The 20,249-nt window shown below is 44.1% G+C and overlaps 1 protein-coding gene across 1 annotated transcript in view; it reads right to left on the bottom strand.

Moving 5' to 3' along the window:
- Nucleotides 1-1,930: 1,930 nt before the first annotated feature.
- Nucleotides 1,931-20,249, bottom strand: part of METAP2 (methionyl aminopeptidase 2) — a 37,179-nt gene continuing 18,860 nt past the window's right edge. The window contains exons 5-11 of the mRNA XM_089674128.1: nt 18,318-18,479; nt 17,875-18,056; nt 17,680-17,774; nt 17,505-17,601; nt 5,931-6,034; nt 5,732-5,847; nt 1,931-3,045 (exon numbers count right to left, since the gene is read on the bottom strand). Of these exons, the coding sequence (XP_089530254.1) occupies nt 2,793-3,045; nt 5,732-5,847; nt 5,931-6,034; nt 17,505-17,601; nt 17,680-17,774; nt 17,875-18,056; nt 18,318-18,479 (1,009 nt within the window). The 3' untranslated portion in view covers nt 1,931-2,792. The remainder of the gene's footprint in view (nt 3,046-5,731; nt 5,848-5,930; nt 6,035-17,504; nt 17,602-17,679; nt 17,775-17,874; nt 18,057-18,317; nt 18,480-20,249) is intronic.

Raw genomic sequence — 20,249 nt, 5'->3', positions numbered from 1 at the left:
GAACATTCTGTCATTCCCGACCCCATAAGCATAAACAAGCTTCTCATTTCACTATTTCTCAGTAGCTCAGACAGGTTATCAGTCAGGCTTACTGTTTTCAGAGTCAGGTCTCCCCTCTGTCAAGGCACACTCAGATAGATCAACAAGTGCCTCTTGAAATCTTTGGCATGAGGCCACTGTCTCTCAGAGTTGCAAGGTTGCCACCTGATCTTCTGTACACATTCCCTAAGTTTTACCTGGTGGATATTTAGGCTTCATCTGCTGCCAGCTTTGGACAGAAGGTCCTATGTGCTGCTCTTCGAGCTACAGGTAGTTCCAAGTTTATGCCCATAAGCATTTTGGATGCTGGTGCTCAGCCATCAGTTGGATTGTCTTTGGACATCTTGAATGTACAGATTTCCCGTTTCTCTCAATGAACGATAAAGAAAATAAAGAGTTTTGTACTCACTGTAAGATCCTTGAGTCCATTGAGGGAATCATTATGCTATTGCAGGAGTCAGCAATCACTAGATCGCAATCTACTGGTAGATCACTGTCTGGACTTGCTGACCTGCCATCCCAGAGCATCAGAGTGCAGAGAGACTACTTATAAAGTTGGAGCTGTAGTAGGGAACAAGAGCTGCATAAGCCGATGTCTCCTCTGTAGTGCTGGTTACTACGACCTGTCATGGTTGGTGGGTGTAGCACCTGCCAAACATGACCCATTCAAGTGAATGAGGCCACTCTGCAAGTGCCCTGCAACCATTTACTTGAATGGGTCTCAACTGACAGGCTGTAGCACTCACCAAATACAACAGGGAGTGTAATTACTGCAGCAGCATGTTTACACCTTTGGCTGCTCCCTCAGCAGCTAAAGAGGGTAGGGATTGTGGGTGGTAAAACCAGTACTCAACCACAGGGTTTTACCACCCCCAACTTTACATGAGAACGAGTCCTAAGAGTGCCGCTGCCGGATGCAACTAAGGGATCATTCACAAGTGCAGATGGGACTGCTGCTCCTCTGAAAAGCGATCAAAGTCTGTATTGATTTTTGTAAAAATAAAGATTGAAAAAGAAGAAAAGCAATCCAAGTGTGTTTGACCAGTGGTGAGGAGGCGATATGTTGCCTCCTCTCCACTTGATTTAAACCCATGATTGCCCTGCAATGCACGTGATTGTGACACAGTAGTTCGCCAATTAGTGGTTTCAATCAGGTGTGAGGAGGTGACACTGTGCCCGGTGACCTTTGACTTCTCCCATGCTTGTTCAGGTAGATCTCCACCTCTTTAAGATTGCCTACCCCTGTGCTATTGGTTAAGCTTTGCTACAAATTGGAGGCATAGTGGGAGTGGGGGTTATCTTGGTCTGACATACGACTGCCAGTATACAATCCACCTGTGGGTGGAAGTATAACCTGACAGCCTGACCATCAAGACTTTGTGTCTTTTGATGAGGGCCAACAAAAAGATTTTACAGCAAGTACAGAATTTGTTTATTCTGAAAGGTTGTTTTTCCTTATTCTTATAGTTATTAGCAGCTTGGTATAAAATTTTAAAGCAATATATACACACACATGCTCGTTGCAATCATGATGCTCCCATGTCTTCATATATTCTACATCCCTCATCTGGAAAAAATAAAGCCCACTCTGAAGTGGCAGCCTGCCTATTTTTCTCAGTACAGGTCTCCCTTACAGTCTACTGGCACTGCATAGACTGTCCAAAGTAATGTTTTTGTCAGTCATCCTCATGGTAAGGTATAATTAGGTTAAGTATTTATACAATGCATTTAACATATACAAGTTACATAACAGCTTATCCTTATATCCACCTTGTAAAACTTTACACCTTGAAAACATTAAATATATCCCTAAAATAGCCTTTAAAATATTTTCAGGAATTATATTTAAACTTAGAGAACAGTCTAAAATGGTCATGAAAATAAGTCCAAAAACGAATAAACTTTTCTTTTATAAACATCTGAACAAGTACATTTTGTTACACCCACTTGATCTGAACACATGATGATGCATATGTCACTAGATCAAAGAATGTTGAAAACCCATTAGTCAATAACATTTGCATTTGATAGATTCCTGATTCACACAGTAACTGCCTGAGTTAATCTGTGCTCACACTTGAGCGACTTGTAGCTTGAAGCTCAAAAAAAGGTCAAACTTAAAAAATCAATTGTCCTCTATGGTGCCTGTTCACACTTGATCATGTGAACAGGCACCATACAGAACAATTGATTTTTGGAGCGTTTTTGAAGCTTCATGCTACAAATCACTTGAGTGTGAATACAGTTTTAGACCTAAATGAGAATCTGGAAAACCTACACACAGCCATTCAGCAAAGGAGACTTCAACTCCCTTGTAAACAGAGGATTTTGGATTCAAAAAGTCAAATTTATTGGTTTATCTTTTTTTTTTTTCGCTTTAAAAAAAACCAAAAAAAAACCCCCACGTTTCCAAGGAGTTAAAATGCAATGCTAGCATCTGCAGAAACTAGTTCAAGAAACTTGTGCTAATATATTTGAATATAAATACTTCGAAAGCATCTCATATGCAAAATATTTTAAACATGAAATTTAGCATAATTAGCATTCCCCTGAACCAGCGAGCTGAAGAAATACTCTGTTTTAAAAGGTCTGAAAGTTAGCCTTGCCCAATGTTAGTAAAGCTATGCCTTTAATCCACATTTATTCCAATTTGATGTGCGGACATTAGGAAATCACTTCTCCCAATTATTCTTACAATATGCTCCCACAGAAGCCATATTTAGAGACAGGCAGCAGCAAATTCAACATCAGCTTTAATAGTCATCTCCTCGGCTCACAACTTCCTTGCAGGTTGGGCGCAATAGAATGGTATGTTCAAACTGTGCTGTATAGGAGCCTTTGATATCACAGAGGGGTGGGTAGGGGTCCACTATACCCAAATCACACAGGTTCTTAAGTGCCATCAGATACTTGCTCTCTCCAAGTCGATCCAGCCATCGGCGACAAAAAGCAAGAGTGCCGAAGTTCTCATTGATGACATTTAACAAGTGTTTAGCTCTTGGAAGTCTGAAAAAGGGGGGAAAAAACACAAGTAAAAAAAAAAAAAAAGCAACACTGAAATATCAGTTGGAATGAAGTTTAGCACTACAGTTGGATAATAAATCTCAACCTATGAGCTTAAATGTCACTTCTTTTATTTCTTCTAAATTTTAGCTTCCCAATGTACCAATATACCATTAATGTATAGTACCTCTGTTGCAGAAAAGAAAAAGTTGTCCCTATGTTCTGAAGCAGGCTCCCACCTCAGCTTTCTTCTATATAAAAGTCCTGCACAACTTCCTGGTATCCTTCCTGCAGGATATCAGAGTCCTTAGTGGGTCGAGGAAACTCTTCAGCAGTTGACCTAATTAACACACCATGCTCCTGCCCTCCCCCTCTAGAATATTGCTCCCGTCCATCTCTCTACTACCTTCGTTCAACCCAGTGCTTTCTGAAATGTGGTCCAGAGAGGTAACTCATGCCCTATTCTGCAGTAAAGCAGCACATGATTGGATATGAAGTTTCTTAGTTGGTCACATGATGCTACAGGAAGTCTGGTTCAGAATGTATTTTTTTTTTTTTTTAATTTTGAAAAGAGTACAGATTCAAGGCAGCCATTGACTAGATAAGTGAGAGATCAGCACATTAGGATGGCTTGGGCAGAAATGACATTAGAAAAGGCTTCTATTATGAAAATTCGGCTTTAACCACAAACCTACAGGGCACTTATATTTCCTTCCTGCCCAGGCCAATTTCCAGCATTCAGCGCTGTTGCACTTTGAATGACAATTGCGGTCATGCAACACTGTACCCATACAAAATTTTTATCTTTTTTTGCGACAGAGAGCTTTATTGCGGTGGTATTTAATCACCTCTGGGTTTTTTATTTTTTGTTAAGCCAAAAACCACTGAATATTTTGAGAAAAAAAAATGTTTTTTCTTAGTTTTTGTTATAAAATCTTGTAAATAAGTGATTTTTCTCCTTCACTGAAGTGCGCTAATGAGGCTGCACTGATGGACACTGATAGGTGGCACTGATGAGGAGGCACTGACAGGCATTACTGATGGGCACTGAAAGGCACATTGATATATGGTACTGATAGGCGGCACTGACGGGCACTGATAGGTGGCACTGACTGGCACTGATGGGTGACAGTGGCAGCTCAGATGGGCACTGATATGTGGCATTGATGTGCACTGGTAGGAACTGATATGTGGCACTGATGGGCACTGGCACGAGGTAGTGATGGACACTGACAGGTGGCACTGCTGGGGCTACACTGATCATCAGGGCACACTGATCATCATGATCAGTGTACATGTCCCCTCCGTGGAAAGCCGATTACCGGCTCTCCTCTCGAGCGGTCAGCGTGAGAGCTCGAGAGGAGAGAAATGCCAATAACCGGCATTTCCCTGTTTACATGTGATCAGCTGTGATTGGACACAGCTGACCACATGACCGAGCCGACATCTTCAGCTCTTTCCGTGATCGGTGATCTGCTGTGTCCGAGAGACACAGCGCACCGCTGATCACCGCGCACTCCCACTCCCTGAGCCACGCATGCGTGATGAGAATGGGAGGACATCATATGACGTTCTCCCAGAATGTGAGAACCACCCTGCGTCCGTCTTTTTACTATATGGCGGGTGGGAGGTGGTTAAAAAGGTGAATTCAGCCTTTAACGAGACACAGGTAATTCCGTAATTATCAATGCTAGCTGCTTAGATGTGTTATAGACAGTGAAAGTGAGCAGTGCATCTCTGCCTTTCCTTTTTCAAATAAACTTCATTTAGAATGTATCTTACATCCAGCAAACCATCAGATCAAAACCACAGCCAGTGGAGGTATCTAGAGTGATACAGCTTCTGCATAGGAGGTAGTATGTTCCCCTCACTGGAAACCCTAGGTTTTACTGCCCTCTTTCTTTTCAGCGCACCCTCCACAAGTCTACAACATTAAAGGATAAGTTCACCTTTTGGACAAAAATAATAAATGCACATTTTTTGCAGGTAAAAAAATGTGCATTTTATTATTTTTGTCCAAAGGAGCCTGGAAAGCATTAGAGCAGCGATCAGTAGATTGCTGATGCCTTGCAGGTCTCCTGCAGACCTGTCAGAATATCTGCTAGCCGTACTTGATGTACAGCCAAGCAGATATTCTGACAGGAAGCTTGCATGAACTAGCATGGTGCTCTACAGCGCCCCTTGTGATTCCATCTAACTTGAGAGATACTAACCCTTCAGCATTCCACAGTCTTCCTTATGAGTGTGAGGGCTCACTGCGCAGGCAATACCAGCATTTAGATATAAGCACCAAAACAGGCTGTGGGCTCTGGGGGAGGGGGATGTATGTGTAATTGTAATGGGGGAAAGAAGAAAGCTTCCCACTTTTTGCCTATGCTGTATAAAAAGAAAAAATGGCAGTGGGAAAAAGCAATACATCCTAAGCGTTTGATCTCAGGAAGGGCACACATACACCAGAATATTTGTGTTCATTGTTAGCAGAAAGGTAGCATCCTTGTAGCCATTCTTTTTTTCCCCACATAAAATAAAAGCTTTGTTCATCGCATTTCATTTAATAAACACTGAACACTGGTCAGAAAGATTTGGAAGACTACAAAGATGTAAAGATACTAAAATAAAAAAAACCTTTAGCATTGCTGCACAACAGTATTTTTATTTAAACACATCAAAATTCGGAAGAGACTCCTACCTAATTGGCACATGCCCGACATCAAAGTTTTTCATGTAGTGAGAACATTCCATGTCGTCGTGAACCACTCCCTTCCCAGTGCTACCGAAAGTCTCTATTGCATACACTTCACCCTCCTGAAAAAATAATTTTTGTCATTTTCTTTTCAGAATATTTTAATGAGAAAAGATAAAAAGTGCCATCAACTGCAAAAATGTACCTCCATTCGTGTTGCTTCACCACCTTTCACAATGGGCACAGTTTTTCCACCATGTATTCTATAAGGGCCAATAGAATGACCATTCAGATTTCGAATGGGTTTCACTTAATAAAAAGAAAAAAAGTCAAGTTACAAAAAGTTAAGAGACATAACAAATACACACATTATCCAAACTGTGAGACAGAAAAAAAAAAAAAAGCAGCAGTACAGAGGTATACATATTTTGTGCACAGTGCAGCAAAAATGATTCCCCTCACCCAAATCACGTTCGGTGAACATTATTGGTGCCAAACATAAGCTATACAAGTGAATGGGGCCACACAGCAAACATTATGTTCATGACGTGGTATTTTCATAGGAAAAAATCCATTCAGCGGTCATATAAACCAGGCATTCAAGGGGCGGCAGTATGGCCCCCTGCACGTCTGCTGCCCAGTTGCAGCACCGTGCAAGAGATCCACCATGGATTGCTTTTCACAGACAACACAAAGGTAAACAAGCCCTAAGGGCTAGTGTTGCCCTACAGGAAGGACAAATAAAAAAAAAAAAACTAATTCCAGATAAAAGGCATATACAAGAAACCCTTACAAAGTATAGAAATTTGGCTTATAGAAAAGACATTTTCCAAAGCTTAAAGTGTATATAAACTAACCATAATTCTGTGAGCTGATAACTTTGTGTTCTCTGCCTCTGGACTGTATATAAAATGTATAAATGGCACAGTTTCCTGCTTATGTGGAATACATGTTCCACTGTCATGTACTCTTTATCCTAAGGTGACATCACTGCTCAGTACCGCTGGAAGTTTAGGACAGGAGTGTGTTGTTGATGGCAAGATTACCATTTAATCTTCTTCCAGTAATAAGATTATTTACCTGAAATAAAACCTTCTATAACTCTCATGCTTTAATATGAAATAGATATAAATAGAAGAATCAATGATGGTTTATTAACAAGCACCCTACAGTATTCAGACCACTGTTAATTTTTACATCAAATTTCAATTTAGTTTTAGTCCTAAGCCTTTGACTAAAGTGCCATTTTAATTTTAGTTATATTTTAAGTAATGTGAATTATTTTAGTTATATTTTAGTCAACTAAAATCTCTAGTACTCGATCGGCAAGCTGAACTCGCTGAGAGATGCAGTCACCCTCTGTCAGTTGCCTGGGAGGTAATGGAACAATGCCCTGCAAACCACAGATGAGGAACTTCTGTGACGTGGTTTGTGTTTCCCCTCCCAGCAAGGTAGCAGTGCTTAGCACTATGTAAAATAACAGCCTCCCCAGACCATCCAGTTCTCTGCCCTGTCCACGCCCTCATTCCCACTTACTTACCCACCCCCACTTACAGGTCACCTCACCATCAACAAAACGCAGTTATTTACCTGTTAACTGTATTTCCAGGAATCTTCTAGGACAGCTCACTTGAGAGATAGGCTCCTCCCAGGAAACACCCGCTCCACCTTTTTCCTCTATAAGTAGCCTCTCTCCCAGGGGACCCTCAGTATAAGAATATGACCGAAGGCCTAGGAGAAAGCATAAAAATGGTAGTAGAGACACAATGACGATTTCAAGCATGACGAAACCCTAGTACATAATCACACAGCAATCGGGAGGGAGTTACGCTGTCCTAGAAGATTCCTGGAAATACAGTTAACAGGTAAATAACTGCGTTTTCCCGAGTCATCTTCTAGGACAGCTCACTTGAGAGGAGTAGAATAGAAATACATGCTCTAGGGTGGGCCCTTTGTCCGTAGGACCTTCCTGCCGAACACCTGGTCCTTGCTGCCGATTAGGTCAAATCTGGAGTGTCTAGCGAAGGTGGCGAAACTGGACCATGTTGCGGCATTGCCGATCTGTCCAGGGGAGGCCCCTGCCTTTTCCGCCCAGGTGGCTGCGGTGGCCCTGGTCGAATGCGCCTTTAGGCTGGCCGGTGGTGACAGACGCAGCTCTATAACCTTCAGAAATGGCCTCTCCTACCCATCTTGTGATGGTGCCTTTGGAGGCACTGTCCCCCTTCCTTGGATCATCAATTCTGCTGTAGTCTCCCTCCAGGGATGGTATTATTTCTTCCTGCGACTTATGAGAATGTGACGCAACCTTAGGTAGAAACGCCGGATCCGTGCGGAGGATGGTTCTGTCCCGCAGGCTAGTGCAGTATGGTTCTATTACCAACCGATCTTGCAGTTCGCTGACTCTGCGGGCAGACGTAATTGCTACAAGCAGGATGGTTTTAGGAGTCAAAAAGTCTAAAGGAGCACACCTCCAAAGGCTCAAAAAGGTTCTTGCTGAAAAAACTCGTCAGAACTGTGCCCAGGTCCCATGTAGGGTGCTTCGGCGTGGGCAGGACTCGGCGCCTAGAGATAGCTCTCAGGGACCTGATTACTAATGGGTCTGCCGCCAATCCTAATTCCAGAAAGTTTGATAGTGCTGCTACCTGCACCTTAAGGGAATTTGCAGCCAGGTTCTTATCTACCCCGGCTTGGAGGAATTCCCATGCTGTATTCAAGATGGGAGCCCCCGGCGACCCATTCCTATCTTTCCAGGCGGAGAACTTCTTCCAAGTTAATCATATACGGTGTTTGTCGATTTCTTCCTTCTGTCTAAGATGGTGGCGACCACTTTCTCTGACAGGCCTTTCCTGGCTAGCCTGTCCCACTCAGAAGCCACGCTGCTAGGGAGAGTTCTCCTGGGTGAGGGTGTAGCACCTCCCCTTGCCCCCCGTAAATCGTGTGAGGGCGGTATCATCCATGGGTCCGTTGAGCTTACTTCCTTCAGCTGGGCAAACCATGGCCCTTTGGGCCAAAACGGTACAATCAGGATGACTTTGGCTTGGGATGACTGAATCTTCTGCATCACTTCCGGCAACAGTCTGAACGGAGGAAACCCATAGAGAAGGTCTCCCTCCCAATGCGGGGCTAATGCATCTCTCCCTGCACTCCTGGGGTCCTTCTGCAGGCTGCAGTACCTCCCCAGTTTTGTATTTTGGCTGTTGGTGAAGAGATCCGCGGAGGGAGTGCCCCATCTGGCGCAGGTTTGATTGAATGCTGTACGGCTGAGGCACCACTCTGTCTGAGTGACCTCTCTCCGGCTCATTTGGTCCGCCAACTGTTTGAGATAGCCTTTCAGATGCGCTGCTATGATGGACTCTAGGTTTGTCTCTGCCCAGCTCAGGAGGGTTTCTGCCAGATCCATCAGTCTCGGGGCCCTCGTGCCCCCCCTATCTGTTTAAGTACGTGACAACCGTTGTGTTGTCGGATAAGATCTGAACTTCCTTCCCCTCTCGTACCCTGGAAAGCCAAGAATTCCTTGTAGTTTGATGATCTGTCCGAGATTTCCGCGTCCCACCTGCCCTGGGCCAGGCGGTCTTCCATGTGAGCACCCCACTCAGACATACTCACATCTGTGGTGATTCTTTCCGGGCTGACCTGCAGCCATTTTCTCCCAGCCTCTAAGGTGTGGATGTTCTCCCCCCCCCCCCTTTAGCGAATTCCTCATGCGTGTGAGGCGGATCCTGGAATCTAAGGCTGCTTGGCTGCCATCCCAGTGGGAGAGGACATGGTCCTGCAGTATTCTGGAGTGAAACTGTGCCCATTGCACTCCGGGTATGGCAGCTGTCATGCGCCCCACTAACCTCATTGCAGCACTGGCATACTAGGGCCAATTAACCTACCAGCATGTCTTCGGAGTGTGGGAGTAAACCCACGCAGTCACAGGGAGAACATGCAAACTCCAGGCAGGTGGTGCTGTGGCTGGGATTTGAACCAACGACCCGAGTACTGTCAGGCGGAAGTTCTAACCATTTAGCCACTGTGCTGCCCATCCGTGCAGGTCGCCATCCCCCGTTAGGTATAAGCAGGTATTCTTGGAATCCAGGGCATACCTCAGATACGTGATCCTTCTGGGAGGCATTAGCTGGGATATTCCCCCCCCTATTGATTAGCCATCCCAAGGACTCTGGGAAGGAATTTGTGCACCGTACGTGGGATTCCACACCCCTCTCTGTATTTGCAAATAAAAGTAGCGGTTCTGCTCGGACATTAGACCGCAGGGGAGTGCATGAAAATGGGAGTACCCAGAGGAAACCCCTGCAAGCGCGGGCGAACACTCAAACTCCATGCAGGGGGCGCCACGGTCGGGGACCGAACCCACAACCCATACACCGCAAGGCAGACGCGCCAACCACTATGGCTCAGGAGAGACCAGTACTCCTGGACTCAAACAGTCTGAGAGTCTCTGCCACCAAAGGAGCTGGGATTACAGATGCACGCCCCTGCATGCTGCCTCCGTTGAACTGAAATAGAATTGTTGCCCCTGCGCCTTCCAGCGCAACCCTGAGAACCTTCTCTGATTCCTCCCTTATCGGGACATGCAGATATGTGTCCTTCAAATCCATCTAAGCCATAAATACGCCCTGGTGGCAGTAGTTCTGTTCACTGTGTGTATGGTCTCCTTGCAAAACTTTTTTTTTTTTTTTTTTTTTTTTTTTTTGTTTTTGGTCCCACGAACTCGTTCCCCTTTTTCAGGTTGAGTATCATTCCGCAGGTTCCCAACGCCTTCCTTCTAAGGAAGAAATGGGAGTAGAAAACCACTCCCCCTCTCTTCCTCCTCCAGCTGGCAAATTACATTCTGCCCGAGCATCCCATCCAGGAGGTCTACTAACATGTCCGCTTTTCCCCTGTCCCTTGGCAGGGGTGTTGCGAAGAACCTTTGGGGGGGGGTCTTGAGAACTCTATTCTGTAGCCATTCGGAATGCATCTAAGATAAAGTGTTCCGAGTGATTTTTAACCCCTGTATGTGGAAGTGTCCCAGCCTTCCTCCCACTTGGCTCCTCCGGTCACTTGGACCGGTTCCTGGATCTATTCTGGTTGGGGTTGAAGAGGAAGTCTTCCATTCCCCTTGACTAATCCTTGATCCCCAGCCTGTGCCTAGTCTCCTTTTGTCGTATTTAGAGGCAAGATCCCCCTGCCAAGATTCTAACCAGATAGCTCTTCTGGCAGAATTTACAAGCGCAGTAGACTTTTGCTTGTAAATCAAATAGCTTCCATCGATGCGTCTGCAGTGAAAGCCACAGTTTCCCCTAAGACCGGCAGCGACTCCTGGATCTCTCCCGCCGAGGCGCCTTGTTCTAGAAAGAGGAGCATCTGGCCTTGGGCAAGTTAAGAGTAGATTTTGTGCCTGAGCCTGGGTTTGAACCTGGGCCTTTTTGCAGTGATAGACTAAGTTGCTTCACTCTGAGCCACACGGAATGCTGTCCCCACGGTGCAGCATCTTCTTCCTTTAATGGGAATCTCCACTTGAGGTATTTGGGAAAGAGCCTCCTTTTCCGGCTCTTCCCATTCCCTTCTGATGGAGGACCATAAAGTAGAATACGCATGGACTGCGTGGCCGCTCTTCCCTTTTTTTTTTTTTTTTTAAGACCTGCATACAGCTGGTCATGGAGGGAGAGATCCGGTTGTTCCTCCTCCAGGTCATCTCCCTGAGGTGCCTGGTTGGGGCTTTGTCCTGGGCGGAACCCGGACTCTTAGCAATCAATGCATGTACAGGGAGAGCATGCAAACCATGCAAAGCATGCAGGAGGTGTCACAGTCGGGAATCAAACCCACAACCCATTCACTGCAAGGCAGACATGCTAACCACCAAGCCTCTGTGCCACCCCCCTGTGGGCCCACCTGGGGATGAGGAACATAGGGCGCCCATCCGCCGTGCAGCCCCCTTGGGGCCCCTACGTGGCCCCCCAGCACCCAGAAAGCCCCTAGGTAGTGTAGGGAAGGAGGGCAGGGGGGAATGAGAGGGCGGGCGGGGTGGTTGTGGCAGCCAAAAAGGCCCTTACCTGCTGCAGGCCTCCCCCAGCCTTGACAGATCTGCCTCCATCCTTGCCGCGAACTCCCCCTTGGTGCGGCTGTTTTGCAGGGCTTAGCGGGCTCCGCCCTCTCCCTGGGGTCCTCATGCGCCGGCCTCCCTCTCACGGCCGCCGGTGGAAGAAGCGGCCGTGGTGTGAGCGAGTTCTACGGCCCGCCGCCCATAATCCACATGGCGGCAGCGCCGCTTCCTGTTCCTGCGCCGGAAGTGACGTCACTTCCCGGCGCCCGGAAATGACGCGACTCCGGCGTCCTCCCGACCACCGTCCATGCTGCAGAGATCCCGGAAAAGGTAAGCTCACCTCAGCCCAAGGGAAAGGCAATCCTGCCCAGGTCGGCGTAGCGGGCTCTGCCCCCCTGGAGAGCCCTGCTAGGACCATTTGGGGTCTGTCACCCCCACCCCAGAGGGGTTTACACGAAGGGGACCTGACTGAAGCCCCCTCACAAGGCCCCTGCCTTGCTTAGAAAAGGAGGAAAGGGGGGCCTCAGCCAGGGGGCCTCTGTACCTCGCCAGGTGGCCCTAGAAAAATAACAAAACGGGCGTAGCTCACTCCTGGCCTGAGGAAACACTAATACTGAGGGTCCCCTGGGAGAGAGGCTACTTATAGAGGAAAAAGGTGGAGCGGGTGTTTCCTGGGAGGAGCCTATCTCTCAAGTGAGCTGTCCTAGAAGATGACTCGGGAAAGTATAATGTACCCTGCCCTGTGTACTCCCTCACTCCCACTTACAACTTGGCAATACAGCCTATAGAGTTTGGTTGTATTTATAAAGACGCTACGTACACACACACACATTTTATTTATATATATATATATATATATATATATATATATATATATATATATATATATATATATATATATATATATATATATATATATATATATATATATATATATACACATACACACACACACACACTGATGTTACATCGCGTAAACAGATACCAAACAGGTCACACTGTAAAATTGTGCACGCCTGTGGAACGGCGACAGACGATGTAAATATTATCCATAGGCGAAGCGTTAAAAGCCTCCATAGGTTACCACGTTAGATTTCCAGAGGTCTGGTGCTAGAATTACTGCCCATGATCTGACGATTTACTATTTAATGGAACAGAACAAAGCTGGCTGTTCGATAGGCAATCCTGGTGGGATGGTAGCTCCTGTTAAAGCTGTGGAAGGCAGGAGCAGGAGGGAGGGTTGATGTCCCCTCCCGCTGCTTGTAATAGCAGTCGAGCAGCTTTGATTGCTATTACAAAAAAGCTTACTGTCGACCCTAAACATCATCCTAGCACATTCACTTGAAAACCGGTGATGTACCAGGTATGTGACTGGCCGGCAATGGTTAAAACATTCTTCATAACAACAAAAACTAGGGTTGCAACGATACTTGTGCAAATCTGAGTACTGAGTACGGATATCAGTACTCATGCAAATGCACCAATACCTGAAACCGATACCTTCAGGTTTGGTTCTTTCAGCTGTCAGCGGGACTCCCCTGCTGACAGTTGAAATATAAACAAAAGAATGCCTGCAATTATCAGTTGTCAACACCTAAGGGTAAAGCAAATCTTAACGCCGAAGCACAATTTTGCAACTTTGATATGTGTTAGCAAAACTGTACATATCACAACTACTTTTTGTGCATTCACGTGGGTTTTACCTTGTTTTTTTTTTTTTCAGGAAAAATTGGGCTTTCATTTGGTGGTAAATGGTAACAGATATCCTGAATGTTTTTTTTTTATCAAAAGAAAAACTGATTCAAAATAGTAAAATAAAAATAAAATAAATGTTTTTTTAAATGTATTTATATATTTCTTGCTACTACCATAACCAACCACCAAAGAACAACCCAAAATCATCTCTCCTGCTCCTGACAATCACAGCGATACCACATATGTATGTTAGGTATGTTAGTACCCATAGTACGGGTCCAGAAACAATATTGCACATTTTGCTTTTTTTTTTGCTTTTTTTTTTTTTTTTTTAATCTTGCAACTGACACTGATGCTAAATCTAAAAACGGATACGGATACTAAACTAAACATATCCTGGCCAAAAAAAATACTGACCCTGACCCAAACACTAACCCTGGCAAGGACCTAGATCAAACCTTGATCTAGGTATTTTTATTATATTATTTTATATTTTATTTTTTGTAAAACACTTTTTCTCTGAAAAGGACAGAGATACAATGCATCTCTCTCCTCCATTCAGAGAGAAAACAAAGGGAGCAGGCTTCGCAGTAACTGATCACTGATATCCAATTTAGAGGCTTTCACACAGGTCATGTGACCCGGAATCGGGAGTTCCGGGTCCCAAACTTTACAACCAGACCTGGGGCGCTCACTGACAACCCGCTCTTTGTGCTGGGAGCGTTCCAAGAACAAAGACAGGTACGCAAATTAGCGGCCCCACGGAAAAAAGCCCAGTCCAGTGGAGCCGCTAATTTGCATGAGTTTGGCCCCAAGGGGTTAAGGAACAGGCCACCCTGTCCTTAACAACCAATGAGTTATTCAGCTGTCCCGTGCTGACAACGGAATTGTAAACAAAACTAGGGTGGCTGTCAGTGTGTGTGAAGGAGCTGAATCTTCACCTGTGGAGTCTGCCGTGCATGGAGGGAGTAACAGTCTGGATGTATCACCAAGAGAGTGTGGGTATGCAGGAATGCCTTCCAGAAGAACTTCAATTCTTCCTTCATCAGCTTTGCTCAGCCCACCAGGTGAAGAATGTCTTCTCTCTCGGCGGTGTGCTCAGAGGTCCCCTCCTCCCTCATCTCTGCAGTGTGTGCAGACAGGCAAAACATTTTTTTGCTGGAGCCTGCAGTCCTACAGAAGAGCCCCTCGTTACCCCATGTGTTGCCTGCCGGGAGAGGTGCCCACTGCTGACTGGCTAAATGAGGAAGTCTGGGGTCTAAAAGACATCAGATCTCCCCATAAACAGGATCTGTCACGGCCATGCTATCACAAGGGATGTTGGTCATCCCTTGTGATGGCAATGAATTTGATCCAAAAAAATATATGAAAAAAGGCACAGTGTTTAAAAATTGTTTAATTTATTTTACTGTATTTTTAAGCACCCCTGACCCCCTGTGCAAATGTGAACGCACATGTAGGTCTCCCACACATATGTAAACGGTAATCGCACCACACGTGTGAGACATCACTGTGAATGTCAGAGTAAGAGCAATAATTCTAGCACCTCCTGTGCAACGCTAAACTGGGAACCTGTAAAGGCTATTAAAATACCCTAGTTTGATGCTGTTTCACAGGTATTTGCAATTTTAAAGCGTGACATGTTGGGTATTTACTTGGATTGACATCTTTTATATCCCCCCCCCCCCCCCCAAAATTGGGTAATATATTGTGTTTACCACAAATTATTAACATGCATTTTTCTAAAAAAAATCTGTTTGAAAAACCACTGTGCAAATACCGTGACATAAAAAATTTAAACATCCACTACTTTATTCTCCAGGGTCTATATTGGGGTAGAGAACACTGCCTCCTACACTTCAAATTATACTTTAGCAAATATATGTGGATTAAATGTCAAACAGAAGAAATAACACATTATAGCGTCATGCAATTGCAAGTACTAATAAAAAGTACTAAAAGTGTTAAATATAAAACAAAAAAAAAAAGGTCATAAGTGTTCAGGTATAAAAAAAAAATATTAATGGAACTAGCAAAGCTGGGTAGAGGGAGTTTTGAATCAATTAGCAACAATACAGATTTATTCTAGTTAATAAATAACCCCAAAAAGTGACCAAGTAGAAAATAATAGTCATAGATTGTAAAGAATATCCAGTACCTCCTAAAAATAAATGGACATATCTGCATATACTGTAGCACTATTTTTTTATTCTCTCAGGTTTACACTAGCAAGAAAGATCTAAAAGCAAAAGATAAAATGTAGCAGATTTTGAGCTTGTACACATCTGATGGTTCTGCTCTATGCTAAATAGATTCTGGACTGGTCCAGCCTGGACCATTGTATCTATGCATATACCGTACCTCACCTATCCCCCTGGAAGCTGGATATAACTGAGAAAGACAACGCTACTCCAATGAACCCCAATTGCTTCCAGATCCCAGGCCTGATGTGTTCTGAATACAAGAGGTCGGCAGCTCAGTACAGACACCATTAATTTCCTCAATAAAAGCAAAGATTCTCTGATTGGACAAGGTGTAGAGTCAGGACAGTGACATCTTTCTCTCCACCTCGTCCAAATGCAAAGCATTCTCCAAATGTCACCCATTCTGAGCGGCCAGTTACTTGTATTTAGAATGCATCAGGCCCGGCCGCTCAGCACAGGACCCAGAAGCAAGTGAACAAGTAGGAGGTCACTGGAGAATCGGTGCCTACTTCAGCGATTTCCAGCTTCTAGGGGCATCAGCCAGGTATGTTATATACAGAGTTACATTGGTCCAAGCCAATGGAAACTGCTATGAGTAAGCACAAATCAGCAGGCTTATCCTGCTCCTCTGCTGCCATTTCTTTGATTTTACAGTGCTTGGCAAACCTGGGAGCGGTGTTTTCTCTTTTTTTCAGATATATAGCATATACAGAGGTGAACTGGTCCAATCTGGACCAGTGTTACTATGTAAAAATAACATGCTTGAAATGCTTCATTAACATGTACCCAAGTCACTTGCTCCTTCACTTAAAACCTCCCTCACTAAAATCCAGTTCAAATTGGCCACCTTTGAACTAATGGCAATCAATCTACTGAAGTTAACCAGCGCACTAACCTGGTCTTTATCAATAAAAAATTCAGTAGACACCCACATAAATTCATAACTGTTTGGAATCCATGCATCATCATCTGATGGCCTACATTCCTTATGACATACCAGTTTGGAAAATAAAATGTAGGGGATTTCGAAGCCTTCCCTCTCCAACTACTACGCTTCTACCTTAATCCTCTAATCCTACCCTTCCTTCTCCCCCACTTCATGCAAAAAGTTCCCCCCCTTCCCCCCTCTCTCTCCTTTTGCGTTCTAGTTAGTATTTTCTCTGCTGATGATCCACACTTGTACCCAATTGACTCCTTTATCAAAGTTCACCTCTATATAGGCAACACAATCTCTATTTTTAAAATGCAAGAGGAATTGCAGATGATCTTGAAGACGTTTGGGGTTTCAAGAAAAAATATATATACTCACCTCTATGCTGGAGCATCAGTGCGAAGCTGCAGCTGTCCTACGTTGGCTATAAGACCGAGAACTGAGTGATCACATGACCGCTGACTGCTCAAGTTCTCAGTCTACTCGGAGTAAAGAGCAGCGGCTGCCAGTCACCGCTTTCCACTCCAATCCTGCAGCGCTCACTGGAGCACCAGGCAGGAGAGGCGTTGGGTGCAGCTGGCTACAGCTCCCAGCTATGCACTGAGAGCCAGAACTAGCTGTCAGGCAGTTGGATGGTCCCTTGCAATGGGATCTACCTAGAGAAAGAAGCGGCCCACCACATCAGAGGACAGTGAGCTATAGCATGCAGTCAACTGATTCTGGGTCACTGGAGAGCAAAAGTAAGTGTGACCCCGTGTCCCAAAAGAGAATTATGGCCAAAAAAATCTTTGGCCATACTTTTCCTTTTACGGAATTCTCTGCTATTGTCTATGGTACACGGTTATTATGACTACGTTACCCACTGTACATAATCAGAAAAGGTAAGCGGCAACCTAATTTATGTCAGTGTTACATGCATACCTTGATATGTTTTGCCATCAATTTCAACCTCATATGATTCCATAACTTCCTGGATTGCTTCACCAACATCGCAAAGGCGGACATCAATACCGGAACACTGAAGGTGGCAAATCAAAATTCAGAACTGATTCAACATCCTTGAGATGAAAATTCAAAAGGTCTTTATGAAACATACCCGTACTCCAGTGTTTGTCGCATCTTTGACAGCTTCCAGCAACTTGTCATACTTTGAATTGAATGTGACTGTGAAAGCACAGTCAATTATACGTCCTGAGATAAAAAAAAAAAGCCAAGAAGAAACATTTAGTTACGATGGGCCTCTTAATTACTGTGCAAATATTGCATACAAATATGAATCACGGCACCTTACCATTGATGTGTGTTCCGAAATCAATTTTGCAAACATCATCATACTGTAACACTGTGGGATCCCCAGCATTAGGAGTGTAGTGGGCTGCACAGTTATTCAAGGAACAGCCTGTAGGAAAAGCAAGCCCAGCATACAGGCCATTTTCTTTAATAAGCTTGCGAGAACAGTCCTCTAGTTTCTCACTGAAAACATTGAATAAAAAAAAAAATTAGCAACATTTCTACCAATCAGAAAGTTTTTTTTAATTGCAGCATTACAATGTGAAAAGGCCTTTTTTGCAAAGTTATGTATTAGCGTATTGTACACAGATGTTCAGTGTGTATACAATGCCTACAAAATTTGAAGAGGCAGACAAAAAGGACAATAACTAAAGGGATTATTTTCTGATATCTATAATTAAATGTCAAGAGATCCTTCACCAACATGCCGAACTAAAAGCTTACCAGATTTCAATCATGGTCATTCCTGGCTTTATCCAGCTCATAACATACTTCCTTACTTGTCTATGAGCTTCAGCAGCTTGTCTAAAATCAAGCCATATTTCCTCACTGGCCTGGTCCAGAGCTTTCTTCTCTTCACTGGTTGTCCTCCAAGCAGCAGACCGTCTGAAAAGTAAGCAAATATTTTCATGAAGGCATACTTAAACCTAGAAAATGACATGAAATGGTAGCTCTTCATCAGCAATTACAGAAAAGTAGAAATGGTTGGGCGACAGTCCACTAATATTTAAAGCCTAACTGCAGCTGTTTCTTTTCTTTAAAATGAGGAAATGTAAAAATTTGTGTCAGGTTTTTATTGCCTTACCACTTCAATACCAGGCATTCAGCATTGTCGCATTCTGAATGACAAATGCACGGTCATGCAAAACTGTACGCATACCACATTTTTATAATTTTTTCACACAAATAGAGCTTTCCTTTGGTGGTATTTATTCACCACTGAGTTTTTTTTTTATTTTTTGCTAAAAAAAAAAAAAAAAAAAAAAAAAAACACGAAACCTTTAAAGAAAAAAAAAATAAACCAAAATTAGTGTACCGTATTTGCCGGCGTATAAGACAACTTTTTTGCCCTGAAAAACATGCCTCCAAGTGGGGGGGTCGTCTTATACGCCGGGTGCACTTCAGTTGGGATAGACATAGCTGCCATAGTGGCCTTCCAATACTCGCCCGGTGCCCATAGTGGCCTCCCGATGCCCGCCCGCCCACCTCATTCTACATACTAGCCGTGGCGGGTCATCAGCGTGGCTGCGGCGAGCATCAGCAGCAATACAGGGGTGCCAACCTTTTCGGCGTGACCGGCCCGTTCTGCTCGGCGGGAAGCAGCGGCGCTCCGGCCCGCCCCTTGTCTACGCAGAGCTCGCACATGCGGACTTGCGCACTAGTGCCAATTACAGGGAGATGCAGGGACATGGTAGTGACATGGAGACAGAGAGGGCAGACAGGGAGCAGGGACCAATCCAATCAGGCTTTGTATACAGCCAACCACAGTACTGCACCATTGTACAGTACAATACAGCATAGAAAATGTCCAGCAGTCAAACCCCTATCAACCCTATCATGGCACCAGCAAAAAGAAAGAGGGGGTAGTCTTATACGGCGAGTATATAACAAACTCTATATTTTGAGTGGAAATGTTGGGGGTCGTCTTATACGCCGGCAAATACGGTATATTAATTTAGTCTGTAGGAAATTATAGAGTCTATATATATATATATATATATATATATCAAAAAATCAATCAGTCCTGGTGTACTGATGGCCAATCTCATTTCTTAAGGCCCGCAAAACGTCAGGATAGTACAAAATACCCCTCAAATGACCCATTTTTGGAAAATGGACAGTCCAAGGTATCTAGTAAGAGGCATGCCGTGTTTTCCCAAGTTGTAATGTTTTGTGAATATTTTTGGAAAAACTTTTTTTTTTTTTTTTTTTTTTTAACTTTTAACATATGGTCACCAGGCCAGTGCAGTGTTATCATATAACTGGTGTGGTGGTGATCAAGAGACACTGACTGTTGACAGTATGTAAAAAAAAAAAAGAAAAAAGAAAATTCTTTTTTTATATTACTTTTTTCCAACACACTGTGTCCACAGCAATACAATATCACCATAGTAACATTGTATTACTCTGGGCAAGTGATCAAGATTTTTTTTTTTTAATTTACGATTGCTCATACCAATGTACGTCATTGATATTGGCAACCATTTTTACTGAATAAAACCAATTCAGTCTTTTGTTGTGATTAGCTGTGACTGGACAAAACTTATGACACGATCCAGATGGGCTGTGATTGGCCCTGAATATCATGTGACTGTTGTGACCATTCACAGCTAACAACATAATTGTATATAATGGATTGCATGAAAGGAAGCCATC

Source organism: Staurois parvus, unplaced genomic scaffold (assembly GCF_062004578.1).
Source record: "Staurois parvus isolate SC_StPar_1 unplaced genomic scaffold, SC_StPar_1.0 ptg000147l, whole genome shotgun sequence".
Classification (NCBI taxonomy): domain Eukaryota; kingdom Metazoa; phylum Chordata; class Amphibia; order Anura; family Ranidae; genus Staurois; species Staurois parvus.
This window is presented reverse-complemented; position numbering and strand designations above follow the sequence as displayed.